Raw genomic sequence first — 21,297 nt, forward strand, 5'->3', positions numbered from 1 at the left:
ACTTTGTTTGCACACAAATTGCGTTAGAAAATAAAATTATTTGTAGACAGCAGTTCAATTTTGGTGGCTATAAACTTTACAAGTCAATCATGCATAATTTATTCAATTCAAAACTCTCCTGTAATATTCAGATTTGACCTTTTATGTTCATTTAAACTAATTGTTTTGATAGGTATTGACATTTTATGTTCTTTTTGTATTTGTGAAACTTGACTCTTAAGAAAAAATTTTGTTGGCCTTTTCCTTTTCGTCTAAAATGCTAGATCTGTAAAAAATCAAACGTGAGGGGGAGACTTTTATCACGCAAAATATTAATCAAGTGATGAAAAAAGGGGTCAAAACCATGATGCAACATATTTATAACATGTCGCAACAGTTAAAAATGTGCTTGGGAAGTCTAATGACAAAAAGAAATGTTGGCTGCGGAATCCACTGGCAAACAGTGGAATCCATTGAAAAAATAGAATTGACTGCGGAATCCACTGACAAATGATGAAAATCAGCAACAATTAATGGAATTCACTTCAACGGCCAAACCTCCTTTGTCTGCGGAATCTTTTGACAAAAAGTAACTTGTCGGCTTTTTGTGTAGGGATCATTTGATTGTGGAATCCACTTATAAAACCGAACTTGGCGTCGTAATGCTAATTTTTTTAGGGGTGAAATTTTGTTACTAGGTACCGAAGGGGTAGTTAAAGATACCCTCATTTCTTACCCTCAATCAAAAATCAGTAACCACAAATAACAGTCACATGGTAACTAAAATTTATCAAATTGAAACATTTATTAAGTCATACACACCGCATTGAATGCTCCCCTCCCCCCACCGCAGTAATTGCTCCCCTTTGGTACTATTTTATGTCATCAATTTTTGGCCGACGTACTCCTACTTTTTTTAAAAATCGTCTTCGACGTCACCAGATATCAAAACCTTCATCAAAACTTTCCATAACGAGACCAAAAACGCCAGGGTTTTCATGTTTTGTTGGCAGACTTCATAAAATAATTTTGGACGACGTGAAAATCCGCCCCCACTCTCAAGAAATCCTAAGTCCAAGCCTGCCTATAGGTCATCTATTTAATCAAAACTAGTAAGTCTTGCCAGCCCGCTCAGACAAACTTGAGATTGAAATCATTTTTTTGTTACTCAAATCCGTAGGAAAATAAAACCAAACAAAAAAGGATTGAAATCGCTTTAGAATCGATTGAAGTTGATTTTTAAGCTACATTTTTCGTATTAAACTAAATCGATTTCAAATCTATTCAAATCGGTTTTTTAAAGGTCTCTGATACATTTTTTGTATTAAATTGATTTCTGAACCGATGGACTACCAGCTTTCAACTGAATTTTTCTATTACACAGTGAGCTTTCATTACCATTTTTGCAAAACGAACTGCAGAATTAGCTGTAACTGAGCGCTGATTCAAGATACTTCTTACTGTCTCTCAGCGATGAATCGGTAGCAAACATCGCTGGTATTAGCATCCATCAAGTCCCTCTCAACTGTAAGCACTAACCTTACATTGACTGGTCTTAATACTGACATGGTCACTCACAAAAAAACAACGTGAAATGTGCAGTAGATTGTTGAATAAAGTTTTGAACTAAATCGTCAATAAAAAGCACTAACTAGCAGTGAGTTTTTAATATGTCAAATACTTTTCAGCAAGTAACATGATAAATAAAGATATTTTCAAAACATTTCAGAAACTGACAAAATAAGCCCTGTGTTTATTAAAACTGAACCAAAACCTACATAAATCTCTAAAAACATAATTAGTACAACAGAAAACCGCATTCGGATATGGAGAAATCAAAATGAAAATGGTTAAGCCAGAGCAACCAAAAGAGACAATGGTTTTTAAAAAAATTAATTTAAAAAGCTGCAGCTACTTACTCGTAAAAAAACTGATTTTATCGTTTGAGGTGTGAACATTCTGTTTTCTTTTTGTGAAATTAAAGTTATTTCACTGAAAAAGTAAATTGATTTTGGAAGCAAATCCAGTTTTGAGTTATAATTTACGACTAGTTTTAGTACGGTTACTTTATAAACTGTTAAGAAAAAAAATTACCAAGAGAAGCCTTTTTTCGCATAACGCGATTCCACTTAATTTCTTCAAGCCTTCCGTAAATATCATTTAGTAACTCAAATAGCTGGTGCAACCACTTTTCCGCTGCTCATTTTGGTAAACTCAACTATATCAAAGAAAGAAAACGACGATGTATTCCAGCATTAATGCATTGTCGGAAAACATTGTCCATATAGTCTCGTGCGCTACTGAAAGACATGCGCCACTCAAAATCTATCCTGTTCAAAAAAGGAAGTCACCACGTGTATCAATTTTCATTAAATTGATACATCTATTATTGATGATACAACTGTAATTCAAATATCAATAAAAAATGATTCCTTTGCAAAAGATCTGGAGATTGTTAAACAATGGTTGAAATCTTACACTAAACCAAAATAAAAGAAAATTGTCAAATTCAGCAAGGGTTCAACAGAAAACCTTACACTAAACATAAAACTCATGAAACGCAACATGTTCAATCTGTCAAATACTTGGGTATATATGTAGTTGAGAACAGAAACTTTAAAAATCATATTCAGTTTGTTTCATCAAAAATAGCTAAAAAAAGCGTATTAAATATATTTCCATCGAAGGCACCTCTTCAATTTCTATAATTTTTGTTCTTAAACCAGTAATTCAAAATGGAGTGCTTGTGTATGGATGAAAATCTATTACCAGTTTGACCTCAATTCTGAAATTGAAACGGTGATTATGCCGCAACTTTTTTGACAAACGTTAGATGAAATTCTTGTTTTGAAATGTTTTGAACTCCACAAGTATGATCCGTTAAAAAAAGGTTGTCAAACAGTTGCTTGAGACCAGGAATTTAAACTTGGTTGAATTTTTAAAAAAAGTAAATTTGAAGTTCACCATTGAGAGTTTTTGCCGAAGTTTACTAGTGGTACAGGTGAGAAACTAATGATAAGACGTAGGTTATGTACAGTTTTCAATTTATCTCATAATTTTTCTGTTTTTGAAAAGTTAGGTTTAGTAAATTGAAAACATGACTCAAATAAGTTTTTTCATGATGCGTTAGATAGTTACATCATTGATAATGATTAGCTGGTTAATATTGTTTTCGGATGGTTATAAAAAAAGTTTAAGGACTGTCTCTGGTTTGTGAAGTGTGTCGTTCAGTGCTTAAAGTTGTGGAACTTACCATTAATTCACAGTTGGGCCCTAACTGAGCACTCGAAAGTCATTCTGACCATTCTAGAGTGTATTAAGTTTCTCAAACATAGGGATCACTGAGAGACCCTATCGCAGACCGGGGCCGTTCCTAATAAGCAGTGACAATAAACTTATTAATTATTGCCATCTAAGTTAAATATGTAATGTTTTTGCTTTGATTATAATATCTTAATTTGATGTTTATAAAGATGTTTAGGAGCACAATATGGGGGTTTTTAGCCTGTTGATGCTCCTAGGCAGGCTGTAACTGTTGGACTTCATTGATTTAATTCTATAAAATTGTACATTGTGATAGAATTTTGTGTTGCCTACTGGAATATATTTAAATAAATTAGAGATGATTGACACTTAGTCCTGTTTGTCCTGCCATCAATTATCTGCCAGATAAGTTCGGGTACTTCCCTAGCCTAAAATTAATCTAATTTTTACTCTTGTTTCTTGGTTTCATTAGATCTAAAAAAACTGCAAATGCAAGGTTATAGTGAGCTCAACTTTTTTCTAGATTTTCTCACATTGGTCTGACTAGTAAAATTAATCAATTTAATGAGCCTTTAAGGCAGCTAGTTATAAAAACTGATTGATTAGAAATAAATGTTTTATAATTGAATAAAAAGCTAGAAGCAACAAAACTGCTTGTATATCAGAGCAAAACCCTAAATGATTCGACTCTCGTCTAATTATTTTTTTGCTCAGAAAAATATTAGAAAACTATAAATTTTGAACATATCTGGTCATATGTGAAAATATTAGTCTTCCAATATTAATACGACCAAATAGCTAGCTTCAATTCAATTTGGAACAATTTTCTTTTACGCAATAATTCGCCACGCATAAATAATTTGCGTTACTTTTTCCATAGTTTCGAAATAAATTTTGATTGACGTTAAAACAAAAATTATGCACTCTTGCACAAGAAAATTCACCTGAACAACAAAGAGCTTTTGTTGTTCCGGCGAAAGGGCTTTAATGGGGTTATTTATATAATATATATCAAAAATGGAAAAAATAACGGTTGGAAATCAATTCATTGGCAACAAAATGCGTATGTTAGTCTTAACTCTATATTGTTTGTAACTGCAGTCAGAAAAAAAACTTAGAATATCATGATTCAAACCCCCTCTTGCATTAAGTTATAGGAAATCTACAAACTGCAATCTTAAATCTCAAATGATTTGGCCTACGATTTCAGCATTGGCTATTTTCAAACTCTCGAAACTTTGCAAAAAACAATCGGAGGTAGAATATTTTTTTATATTTTGTTTCAGGCAGTTAATATCTTCAATAGGTGTAAGAAAAATTTGTGTACTAAAAAAATACTACTTTGATCGCCGAAAACTGACTGAATAAAAAAACCACACCAAGCAGAAATATTCCGTTTTCTTTGAAAATCGGAACAATTTTATAATTGAAACGCCGAACGATTTGCAACCAACCGGGGCTCTGTAAAATAGTTAAAGTTCCAATTTGATAGCAGTTAAACTTGTTGACTGTGATTGATTTGTGGTTTCTAAATTGTATATCTGCTCCGAGTTTGATGAAAATATTTGATGTCTTGTATGTGTTGTGGGATTCATCTTTTCAGCTTCAATAGAGTATCAGCTGTTCTGCATTGGTAAGATTCAATCGGCCAGAAAGAAGATTTGTGTTGTGCAATCGTATGTTATCTTCCAAAACCTTGCTAGTAGAAAAAGTTCGGTGGGTCCATCAGGGATCTCGAAAGGATGATGTCATATATGGGACATCGTGGATACTGCAGTACCATTATGAAGAGCTGTGTTCTTTATTGTTTGCATTCAATGACTTTTGTCTATGCTTCCTCTCCTTTTTTTAAAAAATTTTTGCGCTAATTTACTCGCATCATCATATATCTGTGTTTGTTTCATCTTCTATGAAAGAATTGATTTCTTGGTCCGACTTTCGAAGAAAGTGAGGAATGTATATGCTCTTGTTGTTCTTTTATTCAAACCAAATCTAAAAAATATTTTCCTCGAGCGCTCAATCCGTGGATATTCGTGGTCTCTGAAGGGGCGCGCTTACCACGTAACAATCCCGCCTTAAAAGTTGCTGTGAATCGCTTACTAATAGACTATCGTGACTATGAAGAGCGCTGTGATACTTTAATGCTAAAAGTTTAAGGTGCAAAATTTACGCGTGGCAAATTGTTCCGCAGCAAAAAATCGTTCCAAATTCAATTGAGGCAGGCTAATTAATTGATATTATTAATTCCATGCACCATTCTTAATATTCAGCTTAAAAGTCATAACTTTTCGTTATTTCTTTAGCCAAAAACTTTTCAAGACCAGGTTTTGGAAACTCGCAACATTTGGGGCGTTCCCTTGATACGAGCAGTCTTGTGTTCTTATTCAGACCGACTTTAAAAAATTTGACTGCGTATTGGTTTTGATTCGGAAACCTTCGGATTGCCAAGCGAGTAAGCTTGCATTAGACTAAAATACACATTGCTTTGCAACTCGAACATATTGTTGGATTATGCAAACTATTTATGCGTGGCAAATTATCCGCTTTCATAATTGTTCCAAATTGAATTGAGGCAAGCTTATTGGTCTTATTAATTCAATAAACAAATCAAGTTTTAACACTTAAAGTTTGATATAATCAGCTTAAGATTTGAAGTTTCTCATTTTTTCCAAAAAGTAATCAAGACCAATTAATGGGCAGTCGGAACGTTTAGGGCTTAGCCTTGAATTAAGCAGTCTTGTTATGTCATAGATCTATTTCAGATTATGTTCATTATCAGTTTTTCTCGCTATCTATTTTTGGCCAAATACGCTTGAAAGTCGCATCTTGAACGTCACATCGTATCAGATCCTGGCCCAAATTCAATAGTCGCGACGAGAGCTTAACTCTGGAAAGGCTGGACTTAAAGTCGCGTCTTGATCTCAAAATGGAGCCATATCTGACACACAGAACCAAAATGCCTAGTCGCGGAAGAAGGTTTGTGTCTGGTTTGTCTGGATAATGTTCAAAAGTTGCGCCGTGGTTCGCAAAGTCGCGCCAGATCTGAGTTCAGAACCAAATTGCCTAGTCGCGCCGTTGAAGTTTTGAGTCTGGAAAATCTGGAAAGTCTCAAAAATCGGCACATATGATCGAAAAAGTCTGGAAAACGTGTGCTGAGAACTTTGCTATCAAATTTGGGAAGTCTTAGACTTTTGAGCTCTCTGCGCGACCATGCATTTTGGGTCTGGATCCGATCTGGCACTATTTCCAAACTCTGGACATGAGTCTCGGACCTCAAACCTGGATGGTACATATTTTCATTCCGTTTTGTTAAATTTGCTGTCAATTTTTAGCATAAATTGTTCAGTAAATAGGAAAGCACAACGGTTGAAATCTGTCCATCATTCATTGGTTCCACCAGGAAAACAGGTTTTGTTATTTGCAATTATTTGAATATTGGCTAAAATTTGAAATTTAGGCCAGTTTGTTATAATTTTTTAAATTGGACTATTTGGTAAAATTCCCAAAGCTACATCAAGAGTTTCAAATTTAATTGAAGCAGGCTAATTAATTGATATTATTAATTCCATGCACTATTCTTAATATTCAGCTTAAAAGTCATAACTTTTTGTTATTTCTTCAACCAAAAACTTTTCGAGACCAGGTATTGGACAGTCGCAACATTCAGGGCGTTGCGCTGATACGAGCAGTCTTGTGTTTTTATTCAGATCGAATTTAAAAAATTTGACTGCGTATGGGTTTTGATGCGGAAACCTTCGGATTGGAAAGCGAGCATGCTTGCACTAGACTAAAATACCCATTGCTTTCCAACTCGAACATATTACTTGATTGTGCAAACTATTTATGCGTTGCAAATTACCCGCATTCGTAAATAATTGTTCCAAATTGAATTGAGGCAAGCTTGCTGGTCTTATTAATTCAATACGCGACTCATATTTTAACAGTTAAAATTTGATATAATGAGCTTAAGATTTGCAGATTGTCTAATTTTTCAGAAAGTAATCAAGACCAATTAATGGGCAGTCGGAACATTCAGGGCTTTGCCCTGGAACAATTAGTCTTGTTATGTCATAGATCTATTTCGGTTTATGTGCACTATCAGTTTCTCTCGCTATCTGTTTTTGGCCAAATACTACGCTCGGGCCATCTTTATTTAAATACAGGCCTATATTCTGCTTTTAATTGCGTCAGACTTGAATTAAGACCCAATTTGCCTAGTCGCGCCGAGGATTTGAGTCTGGAAAGTTTGAACATAAATTCGCGAAAGTCGCGCGTGGGTCCCAACAGATCCGGATCCAGATCCAAATTACGTAGACGCTGGTTTGAGTCTGGAAAGTCGGGACATAAAGTCGCGTCGTGGGTCGCGAAGGTCGCGCCGAGGATCTTGAGAGTCTGTTCGTATCAGATTCTGACCCAAAATCAATAGTCGCGCCGAGAGCTTCACTCTGGAAAGGCTGGTCTTAAAGTCGCGTCTGGATCGCAAAATTGAGCCAGATCTGAACACAGACCAAAATTGCCTGGTCGCGGACGAAGGTTTGTGTCTGGAAAGTCTGGAAATAGTTCAAAAGTCGCGCCAGATCTGAGTTCAGACCCAAATTGCCTAGTCCGCCGTTGAAGTTTTGAGTCTGGAAAGTCTGGAAAGTTGCAAAAATCTACATATATGGCCGCAAAAGTCTGGAAAAGTTATGTCCAGACTTTTGCAATCAATCTCTGGATTTTCTAGACTTTCGAGCTCTCTGCGCGACTATGCAATTTGGGTTTTAGCGCTATTTTCTGGACTTAAGTGTGGGACCTCGAACCGGGATGGTACATATTTTCATTCCGTTTTGTTAATTTTGCTGTCAATTTTCAGCATAAATTGTTCTGTAAATAGGAACGCGAAACGGTTGAAAGCTGTCCATCATTCAGTGGTTCCACCAGGAAAATAGGTTTTGTTATTTGCAATTATTTGAATATTGGCTAAAATTTGAAATTTAGGCCAGTTTGTTATAATTTTTTAAATTGGACTATTTGGTAAAATTCCCAAAGCTACATCAAGAGTTTCAAATTTAATTGAGGCAAGCTTATTGGTCTTATGAATTCAATAAACAAATCAAGTTTTAACACTTAAAGTTTGATATAATCAGCTTAAGATTTGAAGTTTCTCATTTTTTCCAAAAGTAATCAAGACCAATTAATGGGCAGTCGGAACGTTTAGGGCTTAGCCTTGAATTAAGCAGTCTTGTTATGTCATAGATCTATTTCAGATTATGTTCATTATCAGTTTTTCTCGCTATCTATTTTTGGCCAAATACGCTTGAAAGTCGCATCTTGAACGTCACATCGTATCAGATCCTGGCCCAAATTCAATAGTCGCGACGAGAGCTTAACTCTGGAAAGGCTGGACTTGAAGTCGCGTCTTGATCTCAAAATGGAGCCATATCTGAACACAGAACCAAAATGCCTAGTCGCGGAAGAAGGTTTGTGTCTGGTTTGTCTGGATAATGTTCAAAAGTTGCGCCGTGGTTCGCAAAGTCGCGCCAGATCTGAGTTCAGAACCAAATTGCCTAGTCGCGCCGTTGAAGTTTTGAGTCTGGAAAATCTGGAAAGTCTCAAAAATCGGCACATATGATCGAAAAAGTCTGGAAAACGTGTGCTGAGAACTTTGCTATCAAATTTGGGAAGTCTTAGACTTTTGAGCTCTCTGCGCGACCATGCGTTTTGGGTCTGGATCCGATCTGGCACTATTTCCAAACTCTGGACATGAGTCTCGGACCTCAAACCTGGATGGTACATATTTTCATTCCGTTTTGTTAAATTTGCTGTCAATTTTTAGCATAAATTGTTCAGTAAATAGGAAAGCACAACGGTTGAAATCTGTCCATCATTCATTGGCTCCACCAGGAAAACAGGTTTTGTTATTTGCAATTATTTGAATATTGGCTAAAATTTGAAATTTAGGCCAGTTTGTTATAATTTTTTAAATTGGACTATTTGGTAAAATTCCCAAAGCTACATCAAGAGTTTCAAATTTAATTGAAGCAGGCTAATTAATTGATATTATTAATTCCATGCACTATTCTTAATATTCAGCTTAAAAGTCATAACTTTTTGTTATTTCTTCAACCAAAAACTTTTCGAGACCAGGTATTGGACAGTCGCAACATTCAGGGCGTTGCGCTGATACGAGCAGTCTTGTGTTTTTATTCAGATCGAATTTAAAAAATTTGACTGCGTATGGGTTTTGATGCGGAAACCTTCGGATTGGAAAGCGAGCATGCTTGCACTAGACTAAAATACCCATTGCTTTCCAACTCGAACATATTACTTGATTGTGCAAACTATTTATGCGTTGCAAATTACCCGCATTCGTAAATAATTGTTCCAAATTGAATTGAGGCAAGCTTGCTGGTCTTATTAATTCAATACGCGACTCATATTTTAACAGTTAAAATTTGATATAATGAGCTTAAGATTTGCAGATTGTCTAATTTTTCAGAAAGTAATCAAGACCAATTAATGGGCAGTCGGAACATTCAGGGCTTTGCCCTGGAACAATTAGTCTTGTTATGTCATAGATCTATTTCGGTTTATGTGCACTATCAGTTTCTCTCGCTATCTGTTTTTGGCCAAATACTACGCTCGGGCCATCTTTATTTAAATACAGGCCTATATTCTGCTTTTAATTGCGTCAGACTTGAATTAAGACCCAATTTGCCTAGTCGCGCCGAGGATTTGAGTCTGGAAAGTTTGAACATAAATTCGCGAAAGTCGCGCGTGGGTCCCAACAGATCCGGATCCAGATCCAAATTACGTAGACGCTGGTTTGAGTCTGGAAAGTCGGGACATAAAGTCGCGTCGTGGGTCGCGAAGGTCGCGCCGAGGATCTTGAGAGTCTGTTCGTATCAGATTCTGACCCAAAATCAATAGTCGCGCCGAGAGCTTCACTCTGGAAAGGCTGGACTTAAAGTCGCGTCTGGATCGCAAAATTGAGCCAGATCTGAACACAGACCAAAATTGCCTGGTCGCGGACGAAGGTTTGTGTCTGGAAAGTCTGGAAATAGTTCAAAAGTCGCGCCAGATCTGAGTTCAGACCCAAATTGCCTAGTCCGCCGTTGAAGTTTTGAGTCTGGAAAGTCTGGAAAGTTGCAAAAATCTACATATATGGCCGCAAAAGTCTGGAAAAGTTATGTCAAGACTTTTGCAATCAATCTCTGGATTTTCTAGACTTTCGAGCTCTCTGCGCGACTATGCAATTTGGGTTTTAGCGCTATTTTCTGGACTTAAGTGTGGGACCTCGAACCGGGATGGTACATATTTTCATTCCGTTTTGTTAATTTTGCTGTCAATTTTCAGCATAAATTGTTCTGTAAATAGGAACGCGAAACGGTTGAAAGCTGTCCATCATTCAGTGGTTCCACCAGGAAAATAGGTTTTGTTATTTGCAATTATTTGAATATTGGCTAAAATTTGAAATTTAGGCCAGTTTGTTATAATTTTTTAAATTGGACTATTTGGTAAAATTCCCAAAGCTACATCAAGAGTTTCAAATTTAATTGAGGCAAGCTTATTGGTCTTATTAATTCAATAAACAAATCAAATTTTAACACTTAAAGTTTGATATAATCAGCTTAAGATTTGAAGTTTCTCATTTTTTCCAAAAAGTAATCAAGACCAATTAATGGGCAGTCGGAACGTTTAGGGCTTAGCCTTGAATTAAGCAGTTTTGTTATGTCATAGATCTATTTCAGATTATGTGCATTATCAGTTTTTCTCGCTATCTATTTTTGGCCAAATACGCTTGAAAGTCGCATCTTGAACGTCACATCGTATCAGATCCTGGCCCAAATTCAATAGTCGCGACGAGAGCTTAACTCTGGAAAGGCTGGACTTAAAGTCGCGTCTTGATCTCAAAATGGAGCCATATCTGAACACAGAACCAAAATGCCTAGTCGCGGAAGAAGGTTTGTGTCTGGTTTGTCTGGATAATGTTCAAAAGTTGCGCCGTGGTTCGCAAAGTCGCGCCAGATCTGAGTTCAGAACCAAATTGCCTAGTCGCGCCGTTGAAATTTTGAGTCTGGAAAGTCTGGAAAGTCTCAAAAATCGGCACATATGATCGAAAAAGTCTGGAAAACGTGTGCTGAGAATTTTGCAATCAAATTTGGGAAGTCTTAGACTTTTGAGCTCTCTGCGCGACCATGCATTTTGGGTCTGGATCCGATCTGGCACTATTTCCAAACTCTGGACATGAGTCTCGGACCTCGAACCGGGATGGTACATATTTTCATTCCGTTTTGTTAATTTTGCTGTCAATTTTCAGCATAAATTGTTCTGTAAATAGGAACGCGAAACGGTTGAAAGCTGTCCATCATTCAGTGGTTCCACCAGGAAAATAGGTTTTGTTATTTGCAATTATTCGAAAATTGGCTAAAATTTGTAATTTAGACCAGGTTAGTATAATTTTCTAAATTGGACTATTTGGTAAAATTCCCAAAGCTACATCAGCCACGTTTAAGACTAGTCAAAACAATCAGGGCTTTTCTCATGCGCCAATTTTGTAGCGCTTTGACGATAATTGGTTTTCAAAAATTTCACAATTTGGGAGGGGGGTTTATTAGGATGAACAGATGGAATCGCTTGGATCTTGTAATTTATCCCCCCTTTTGCGAAAGGGGGAAATTCAATACAAGGTACAAAATTCATACCTCTTTAACTATTTACCTCTTTTGCAAAGGAGGGAAGGGATTCGGTACAAGGTTCAAAACACACATGCTTAACTATGAATTATTTCTTTATAGGGGTGGCAATTCGTTATCGGTTTGGAATAGTTAAAGAGATCCCAAAATTCGTATGTCCTTAAGCATAGGATAAGTATTTTACAGGGCTTAGAAATTTTTTATTAAGTAACATAGGTGGATAGTCAACCAGACCCGAGCCCAGTTTTTGAGCCTATAGAGTATCATTGCTTTCTTCAGAAGTGACTTGTTTGCAGCACAAGTAAAAATGTAGACACTGACACTATTTTGAGGCTCTTCAAAAACCCTTTCAATCATCTTCATGAAATTTAATTAAGAAAGTCTTTTGAAATATTTAAAACTCAAAGAGAAAACTAACATCAAATTTCGCCTTTGTTGCCCCATGTATTCCCTGGGGCACTGGTGGCGCCTTTTTGAGTTTTACAAAATTCTCAAGTGCCTTATTTTTTGAATAATAAATAATGAATATTTTCGTTTGGCTGCAGGAAGACATGCCAATCCTTTGAGTGACTAGATGACAGTTAGCAGATAAGCTAGTAAACAGACAGACAAGTAAGCAGACAAATTTACCAACTCCGACGCAGCAAGCGATTTCAGCCATGAAAACATACCATGATAATCCTTTTGTAATTCTAACAATTTATTTTTTCGAAAAACTATCGCAAAATTCATTTAAAATAGTATAATTTTAAATTGAAACCAGCAATTTTTTCAATTTGATTTTGCCTGAAATTTTCAAAACCAATTTTTTCAGCCAATCAGATTCGATTATTGTTAAATTTGAATGAGTTGGGTGGCCGGTCAATTAGCAGAATGGTGTAAAAGCAGAAAAGGACTTTTCAGTTTTTCTGCACTTTCAGACCCTTTCTGATCTTACACCATTCTGCTCAATGCAACCCATCCCTTCAAGCGCTAATCCTTATCTTTTGCTTTTGCTTACAGAAGCAAAAAAAAAACCGGAGCTGACCTATCTGCCGATTTGGTGCTGCAATAAAAATAACGAGCCGGACTATACTATATCGTGTTCTTTACATAGCCGCTCTAAGATCGGATTTTTTATGAATATGAAATGAGCCGAAAATAATTTTATATCTGCGACAGGTTTTTAATGGTCCTAAAGTAACTGGTACATGACAGCGTTAGTTGTAGACAAACTTGGTCGAAAAAGTTTCATGATAATTAGACATCCCATTTTTGATCAATGATAACAGAAATCAGCTCTGCAATTCCGTCTGCTTTAAGAACTTTCTATTTATGCCACAGTGTCTATTAGAAATCCCTCTCAGCATTTGAAATGAGAACATATCCTTATTTTATTTTTTTACTTTAATCCCAAAATTCCACGTTGCTTTTTTCGTTCCATTTTTTCTTAACAGCAGTAAAAACATTTGCGTGCTCGCTGTGTGCAGTTCCTCAACATCGCTAATTCGATTTTTATTTCCCTGCCAAATAACGCGTGAATTTTCCCATTCATTTTCTTTCAAAGACAGAGTGTTACGATTTAACTCAATTTTACTTGTTATTTATTGACTTAGAAAGGTATTTCGGTCAGCCAGTCTTAGCCCGCAGTTTGCATCCAGAAAAGAACGAGCAAAAAAGGTAAAAGGTGAAATAATTTATTTTTGGACTTTTTTAACCTAAGTTAATTCCGATTTTAGCAGTTTTCGGTCTTTATCATTTTAAATACTGCTGTCCAAAATTAACAAAACTTTGCTATTAAGCTTCAAGTTTCCTTTGCATTTGTTAATTTAATCCAATCAGAATCAAGCATTGTGATCAAATTTTTAGAAAGGCCTTAAGATGAATTTTGGGCTGTATAACAGAAAGACCCGTAGGTTTTTGTTCCTACCACTTTACGAAATCTATAGGTATGTTTTTTTTCCATACCCCAAAGGCACTTGTAGAGGATCACGATCTCTTTAACTATATCCCCCACACCCTCCCCCCCCCCGCCCCCTCGGGTACCTAGTAGCGAATACCCCCCTTATAAAGCAATAAATCAACGGTTGAGCATATCAGAAATTTTGAATCTAGTATTTCATATAGGGATAGAGTTTAAGTAGGGATATATTTAAAGAGACCCGAGGATCAAATGGAGTATCATTTTAAATACTTCCCGGGTCGAGGTCCGCGACTTAAGAAAAGACCGGCGCGACTCAAATTTGGCAATTCCAGACCGGCGCGACTTTATATTGGCAATTCCAGACCGGCGCGACCGACACTTGGCAATTGAAGACCGGCGCGACTGAAACAAACCACCGCGACCGGTGCGACTCAAAACACCGTCGGAACCGGCGCGACCTAAGGTAATGGCGCGATCAGCGCCGCTGAAAATTTTCAATTTCAGACCGGCGCGACTGAGAATAAACCGCCGCAACATGCGCGACTGACCAAAATACCAAAAGTATTTTCTTAAGTCGCGCCGTCGGTCTTATCTTAAGTCGGGCCGCTTAAGTCTTTTCTTAAGTCGCGCCGTCAGTCTTTTCTTAAGTCGCGCCGCTTAAGTCTTTTCTGAAACAATTTTCAGCCACGATCGGGTTCCGAAAAAATCAAAACAGTGTCTCACTTCCGACAAAAACTGGATAGAACTTGGCCGGGGACCGATTGTTTGGCAGACCAATCTTTTAGCATAAAAAGTGAAAAATGAGTCTTTTAGCAGACCAACGTAATATAGTAATAGGGGAACCGATCGTTTAGTAGACCAATCTTTTAGCATAAGCTTGAAAAGTGAAAAATGAGTCTTTTAGCAGACCAACGTAATAAAGTAATGGATGATTGATTGACAGACTCAAAAAGACGCTCAGTATGGGGCAAGCTTCCCCAGTCAAGTCAATTATCTCACAATTTGTCAACAAAACTATCAACTTCAAAGTCACAGCAGTCTAAATTTGCGGCAAAACAAAGATTTGAATTGAAGCGCAGCGGATCGCCAATCGCCAATTCTCTTGCGCGAAGGACCGACTGCGCGAAAAAACTCGTGAGCGAAGGACCGAAAACAAAATTAGCCGAAAGTCAACTTTTAAAGAGAAGCAATTGCCATTCAATTAAAATGAATTGAATGAAGCAATATTTCACTTCTTTCATAACGAAACCCTTAAAATATAAATTTGTTCCAATTCGGCGGCAATCAGTGACAATTTGAAAATTTTGCACATTTCTGCCGTTTTTATATTCGACCATTATCATCATTCAGCCCCTAGAAATGTTTACTTTCTTCCAAAATTTAGATAACTGAATTCCTATTGGCTGATTTTTATTTTCGCGCATTCGGTCCTTCGCGTATGAGGGATTCCAACCTAAAAAACCGGTCTGCTAAACTCGTGTTGAATTGAAGCGCAGCGGAGCAAGCGGTCGCTAATCGCCAATGCTGCGTTTGAAGTTAGCTATCGCACTTTATTGTTGTTCTGAGTCTGCTAAAAAACCGGTCTGCTAAAATCCCTAGACCCAACTAGGCCATTTTTCAGACTAAATGACTAAAAATTTAAGAAATACTTAAGAACTCTCAATACCAAAAATGGAAACAACCATTAAGCCCCTGGGCATTGAGTTTTTGGGCTTTTGTTGCGTCTCAAAAATTCCTTTTGATTAAAAAAAAAAGGAAAAAATTATCGAGGTATTAAAATAATTAAGGGCTTGAAATCAATTTGGTTTGAAGCTTTAAAAGATTTTTGTATAAAATAAACAAAACTTCGTAGTAAATTAGAGGCGACCAATTTTTTTTATGTGGACCAGAATTCCCAGTAAAATTGAGCATAGGGGGCTTAATTGAAACTCAAAATTGATCAAAAAATTCAAAAAAAAGCACGTACTCAATTATTATCCCGTAGGAGCTCGGTCACACACAGACACACAAACCTATTTTTTATTGTTCCGACTTCCGAAGAAAGTAAGGAATAAACATTCTCGGTGTATTTTTTTAATTAGACCAAATCTCAAAATAATCACCTCGGAGGATCGGTCCATGGATCTTCGTGGTCCCAGAAGGCCGCCGGCGTCATTGGACTATGCTGGTGTAATGATAGCTGCAGACTAACGTAACTTAAAGAGCGCTGTGATAATTAGAGTGATTAACCGCACCACAAATATGTTCCAAATTTATTGGAAGCAGTCTAATTTGTCTTATTAATTCCATACACGATTCTTAATATTCAGCTAAATTTTCATGGTTTGTCAATAGTTCATAAAGCAAAAACTATTCAAGGCCAGTTTTTTTTTTAAATATTTGTACATTACGAGGCCAAACTGTGCACTGGATAGGCGCACAATTTTGCGTCTGTATGTTCCTGGATTCCAGAGACAAAACTTTAAGCATGTTAAGCTTTTGTCGGAATGATCAGAGAAAGTGAAAGAACAAAAGAAGAACAAAGGGAGCGTCTTTGTTGCGGAATCTGCTTACATTGGAATGAAACTATAGCGGAATCTGCGAAAAATGTGATGAAACAATAGCCCAGGGTATTTTTCACCGCCAGTTGAATGACCTCAATGAGCACTCCCAGGGCATCTAAGGTAAATTACATTGAAACCAATTTAGTAGTGAGTTGTATTGCAATTTTGTTCTTTTTTGAACACTGTTGATCAAAAAATCCTTTTATTCTGCGTGTGAGTTTATCAAGTTATTTCACGGTTAAAAACGTTCGATTAGCTTGAACCGAAAAAAGGAAGAAAAATCTCGCACAATTGAAACACTTAATTTGCCTTAGATGGTAAAATTTGTAGTTTTCTAGCCTAATTACATTATCAAATACTTCTCGAAATACATATCAAGTTTAAAAATCAATTACTTCTCGAATTACTTTCCCTTGAGTTTATCAAAAAATGCGAAAAATGCAGTTTCCATTTGAAGCAGTACAAATTGAAATTGAGATTTCATGTCAACTCTTGGACTATCACAAAATGTAGGTGGGCGGATAAATACTACGCTTGCGATTATCAGGCGTTATGAAATCGGAATTAATACTTTTTTCTGATACAACTAAATGAACAAAGTCAGATGAATCAAAATCACTTCTTATGGAATGCCAGAAAACACCTTTTTTGAGCTTTTTCGCATTTTAAAAGGCCATTTCATTCTAATTTTTGTTGTTGTTTTTAAAACAACTCTTATTTTTTTTAGCAGATTATTTTCGGTTTTTGTTAAAATTTTGTTTTCTTCGGCCAATATATATTCGTTTCATAATATGTTTGTTTATTTGCCTCATAATTCGTTGTTTGATTGACCAAAATAGTTTTTATTGCAATTTTTGTGCTCTTGAAGGGTCTAAATAGAGTTTAAAAACTTTTATAGCTCAATAGTTTCTACAACTTTTTTTTCGCGTCAATTGTTGCCTTCTTAAATATTGTCTGTTCAATTACCATTGGATGATTATTTTTTTCACAAAACTTACCTTAAGCTGACTATTGTGTTTTTTAGTCTCTTTCTTCAAAATCAACCACCTTCGAAGCAAATAAAAAAAATCGTTATTTTTTTTCAAATCAGTGGCTTTTGTCTTATTTTTATAGCTGGCACCCGTTCTTTTTTGATTTAGCGCAAGTGTTGCGAAACTCCGCTTTGCCTATGTACCAACAGTCAAATCTGAATTAAAACTAACGTTTTCCTATAAACTCAGCTCATATTTTGTTTATATGTTTTTGTTTTTATTCTGGCTACTGGAAGTGGAAAGGAACTTTTTTTGTGGTTTTTTTTTTCGTTTCCTATTTTTTTAACCTAAACTGGAACCAAAAAGCGATTATAGATGGTGTTGAATGATGTATCTTATTAACTCTCATATCGCTAAATGATCAATTTTACAAAAACGCTGAAAGTGTTCTGGGTGTCGAGAAAAACTGGTAAATATTTTTTGATTTTTTTAAACAATTCTTTAAGTATAAACTTGTTTTTGAAGCTTTTTTAATTTTTAGGTGTTTAAAAAAACTTTAAAAACAGCAAAAAAATCAAACAGTTTTGTTTTTTTCATTACAGGCTTGAAATCAATTACGGGCTTGAAATCAATTTGGTTTGAAGCTTTAAAAGATTTTTGTATAAAATAAACAAAACTTCGTAGTAAATTAGAGGCGACCAATTTTTTTTATGTGGACCAGAATTCCCAGTAAAACTGAGCATAGGGGGCTTAATTGAAACTCAAAATTAATCAAAAAATTCAAAAAAAAGCACGTACTCAATTATTATCCCGTAGGAGCTCGGTCACACACAGACACACAAACTTATTTTTTATTGTTCCGACTTCCGAAGAAAGTAAGGAATAAACATTCTCGGTGTATTTTTTTAATTAGACGAAATCTGAAAATAATCACCTCGGGGGATCGGTCCATGGATCTTCGTGGTCCCAGAAGGCCGCCCGCGTCATTGGACTATGCTGGTGTAATGATAGCTGCAGACTAACGTAACTTAAAGAGCGCTGTGATAATTAGAGTGATTAACCGCACCACAAATATGTTCCAAATTTATTGGAAGCAGTCTAATTTGTCTCATTAATTCCATACACGATTCTTAATATTCAGCTAAATTTTCATGGTTTGTCAATAGTTCATAAAGCAAAAACTATTCAAGGCCAGTTTTTTTTTAAAATTATTTGTACATTACGAGGCCAAACTGTGCACTGGATAGGCGCACAATTTTGTGTCTGTATGTTCCTGGATTCCAGAGACAAAACTTTAAGCATGTTAAGCTTTTGTCGGAATGATCAGAGAAAGTGAAAGAACAAAAGAAGAACAAAGGGAGCGTCTTTGTTGCGGAATCTGCTTACATTGGAATGAAACTATAGCGGAATCTGCGAAAAATGGGATGAAACAATAGCCCAGGGTATTTTTCACCGCCAGTTGAATGACCTCAATGAGCACTCCCAGGGCATCTAAGGTAAATTATATTGAAACCAATTTAGTAGTGAGTTGTATTGCAATTTTGTTCTTTTTTGATTACTGTTGATCAAAAAATCCTTTCATTCTGCGTGTGAGTTTATCAAGTTATTTTACGGTTAAAAACGTTCGATTAGCTTGAACCGAAAAAAGGAAGAAAAATCTCGCACAATTGAAACACTTAATTTGCCTTAGATGGTAAAATTTGTAGTTTTCTAGCCTAATTACATTATCAAATACTTAAAGTTTAAAAATCAATTACTTCTCGAATTACTTTCCCTTGAGTTTATCAAAAAATGCGAAAAATGCAGTTTCCATTTGAAGCAGTACAAATTGAAAATGAGATTTCATGTCACCTCTTGGACTATCACAAAATGTAGGTGGGCGGATAAATACTACGCTTGCGATTATCAAGCTTTATGAAATCGGAATTCATACTTTTTTCTGATACAACTAGTTGAACAAAGTCAGATGAATCAAAATCACTTCTTATGGAATGCCAGAAAACACCTTTTTTGAGCTTTTTCGCATTTTAAAAGGCCATTTCATTCTAATTTTTGTTGTTGTTTTTAAAACAACTCTTATTTTTTTTAGCAGATTATTTTCGGTTTTTGTTAAAATTTTGTTTTCTTCGGCCAATATATATTCGTTTCATAATATGTTTGTTTATTTGCCTCATAATTCGTTGTTTGAACGACCAAAATAGTTTTTATTGCAATTTTTGTGCTCTTGAAGGGTCTAAATAGAGTTTAAAAACTTTTATAGCTCAATAGTTTCTACAACTGTTTTTTCGCGTCAATTGTTGCCTTCTTAAATATTGTCTGTTCAATTACCATTGGATGATTATTTTTTTCACAAAACTTACTTTAAGCTGACTATTGTGTTTTTTAGTCTCTTTCTTCAAAATCAACCACCTTCGAAGCAAATAAAAAAAATCGATATTTTTTTTCAAATCAGTGGCTTTTGTCTTATTTTTATAGCTGGCACCCGTTCTTTTTTGAATTAGCGCAAGTGTTGCGAAACTCCGCTTTGCCTATGTACCAACAGTCAAATCTGAATTAAAACTAATGTTTTACTATAAACTCAGTTCATATTTTGTTTATATGTTTTTGTTTTTATTCTGGCTACTGGAAGTGGAAAGGAACTTTTTTTGTGGTTTTTTTTTCGTTTCCTATTTTTTTAACCTAAACTGGAACCAAAAAGCGATTACAGATGGTGTTGAATGATGTATCTTATTAACTCTCATATCGCGAAATGATAAATTTTACAAAAACGCTGAAAGTGTTCTGGGTGTCGGGAAAAACTGGTAAACATTTTTTGATTTTTTAAACAATTCTTTAAGTATAAATTTGTTTTTGAAGCTTTTTTAATTTTTAGGTGTTTAAAAAAACTTTGAAAACAACAAAAAACTCAAACAGTTTTGTCGTTTTCATTACAGGTTTTGCACAGATAACTGTAGTCAACTAAATCTAATGATAAAATTTCCAAGATAAATAAGTGGCACTATCGCTTCTCCCTACATGCCCAACAAAAATAAAATTTGAAGAAATTTTTTTTTGTACTTATATTCGTTTTTGTATAAAAACTACTGTGGTCAGAACCATCTGTCCTACTTGTACACTATTCTTGTCAACTTATTTTTGCCTTAAATTTTCCTCTTCACGTTTTTTGTTTCACATGGATTTAGAGCTAGGGTATAGATAATGTCATTTATGCCATTAGTACTCAGATTTCTTCAAAAAAAACAGTAATATAACCAAATAGCAAAAAAAATTTAACCAGTGAATATCCCTAAAAAAATAAAAATTATCAAAATTGGAGATTTTCGAAATTTATCGAGACTGACTCGTCATTTTTTTTCTAAATTTTTGTCGTTGTAATGGGTGACTCAATAAAACGGCATAAAAATGGAGAAAAAATGAGGCAAAAAATAATTTTGCTGCTTGCATAGGTTATTAATTTGGTTCCGGCCATTTTGAAAGAGTTAGAAAGAACTATGGCGCATGGCCTAATTTGGCGCGAATTCGTAGGCGTAAAGTGGTGGTTCTGATTCTGATAAATTTTCGAAAACTCTTCGAAGTTACAAGAGAAACTGGTCGAAAGTTTTTATTTTTCAGACTCAAATTCAAAAAACAGCGGATAAATTGAGTTTTTTTGATTTTCATGATAAACAGTTTTTGATTTGCCAATATGTGATTGGCTGGTTAAGGTTTTAAAAAAACGTATCATAATCTTGGGCTTCGCCATGATACCGATAAAAACGTTGAAATGTTTTTCATAAAAGAAGCTTTCTTTAAGAAAAAAAATTTCTTTCGTTTATTTTTTTAGGCAATGATTAGTGTGGTTGGAAAATTTGGCGCTTTAAATTGATTCATGCCGAAAAAGTTATAATGGGCACTTTTGAAAAATAAATCTGAGAATGCCACAGTCTGCAATATCTGTTCATGCAATATTGAAGTTTATTGCT

General features: G+C 35.4%; 1 protein-coding gene across 2 annotated transcripts in view; it reads left to right on the top strand.

Moving 5' to 3' along the window:
• Positions 1 to 10,990: 10,990 nt before the first annotated feature.
• The window catches only part of LOC134844297 (uncharacterized), a 29,465-nt gene continuing 19,158 nt past the window's right edge, over positions 10,991 to 21,297 (top strand). Inside the window, exon 1 of one of the 2 annotated variants that reach the window (XM_063860915.1) lies at positions 10,991 to 11,186. In XM_063860915.1, the coding sequence (XP_063716985.1) occupies positions 11,138 to 11,186 (49 nt within the window). In that variant the 5' untranslated portion in view covers positions 10,991 to 11,137. Of the gene's footprint in view, positions 11,187 to 13,297; positions 13,578 to 21,297 lie in introns of those variants that run through there. The other variant, XM_063860916.1, reaches the window with a different exon arrangement.

This window comes from Symsagittifera roscoffensis, chromosome 4 (assembly GCF_963678635.1).
Source record: "Symsagittifera roscoffensis chromosome 4, txSymRosc1.1, whole genome shotgun sequence".
NCBI classification, from domain to species: Eukaryota; Metazoa; Xenacoelomorpha; order Acoela; family Convolutidae; genus Symsagittifera; species Symsagittifera roscoffensis.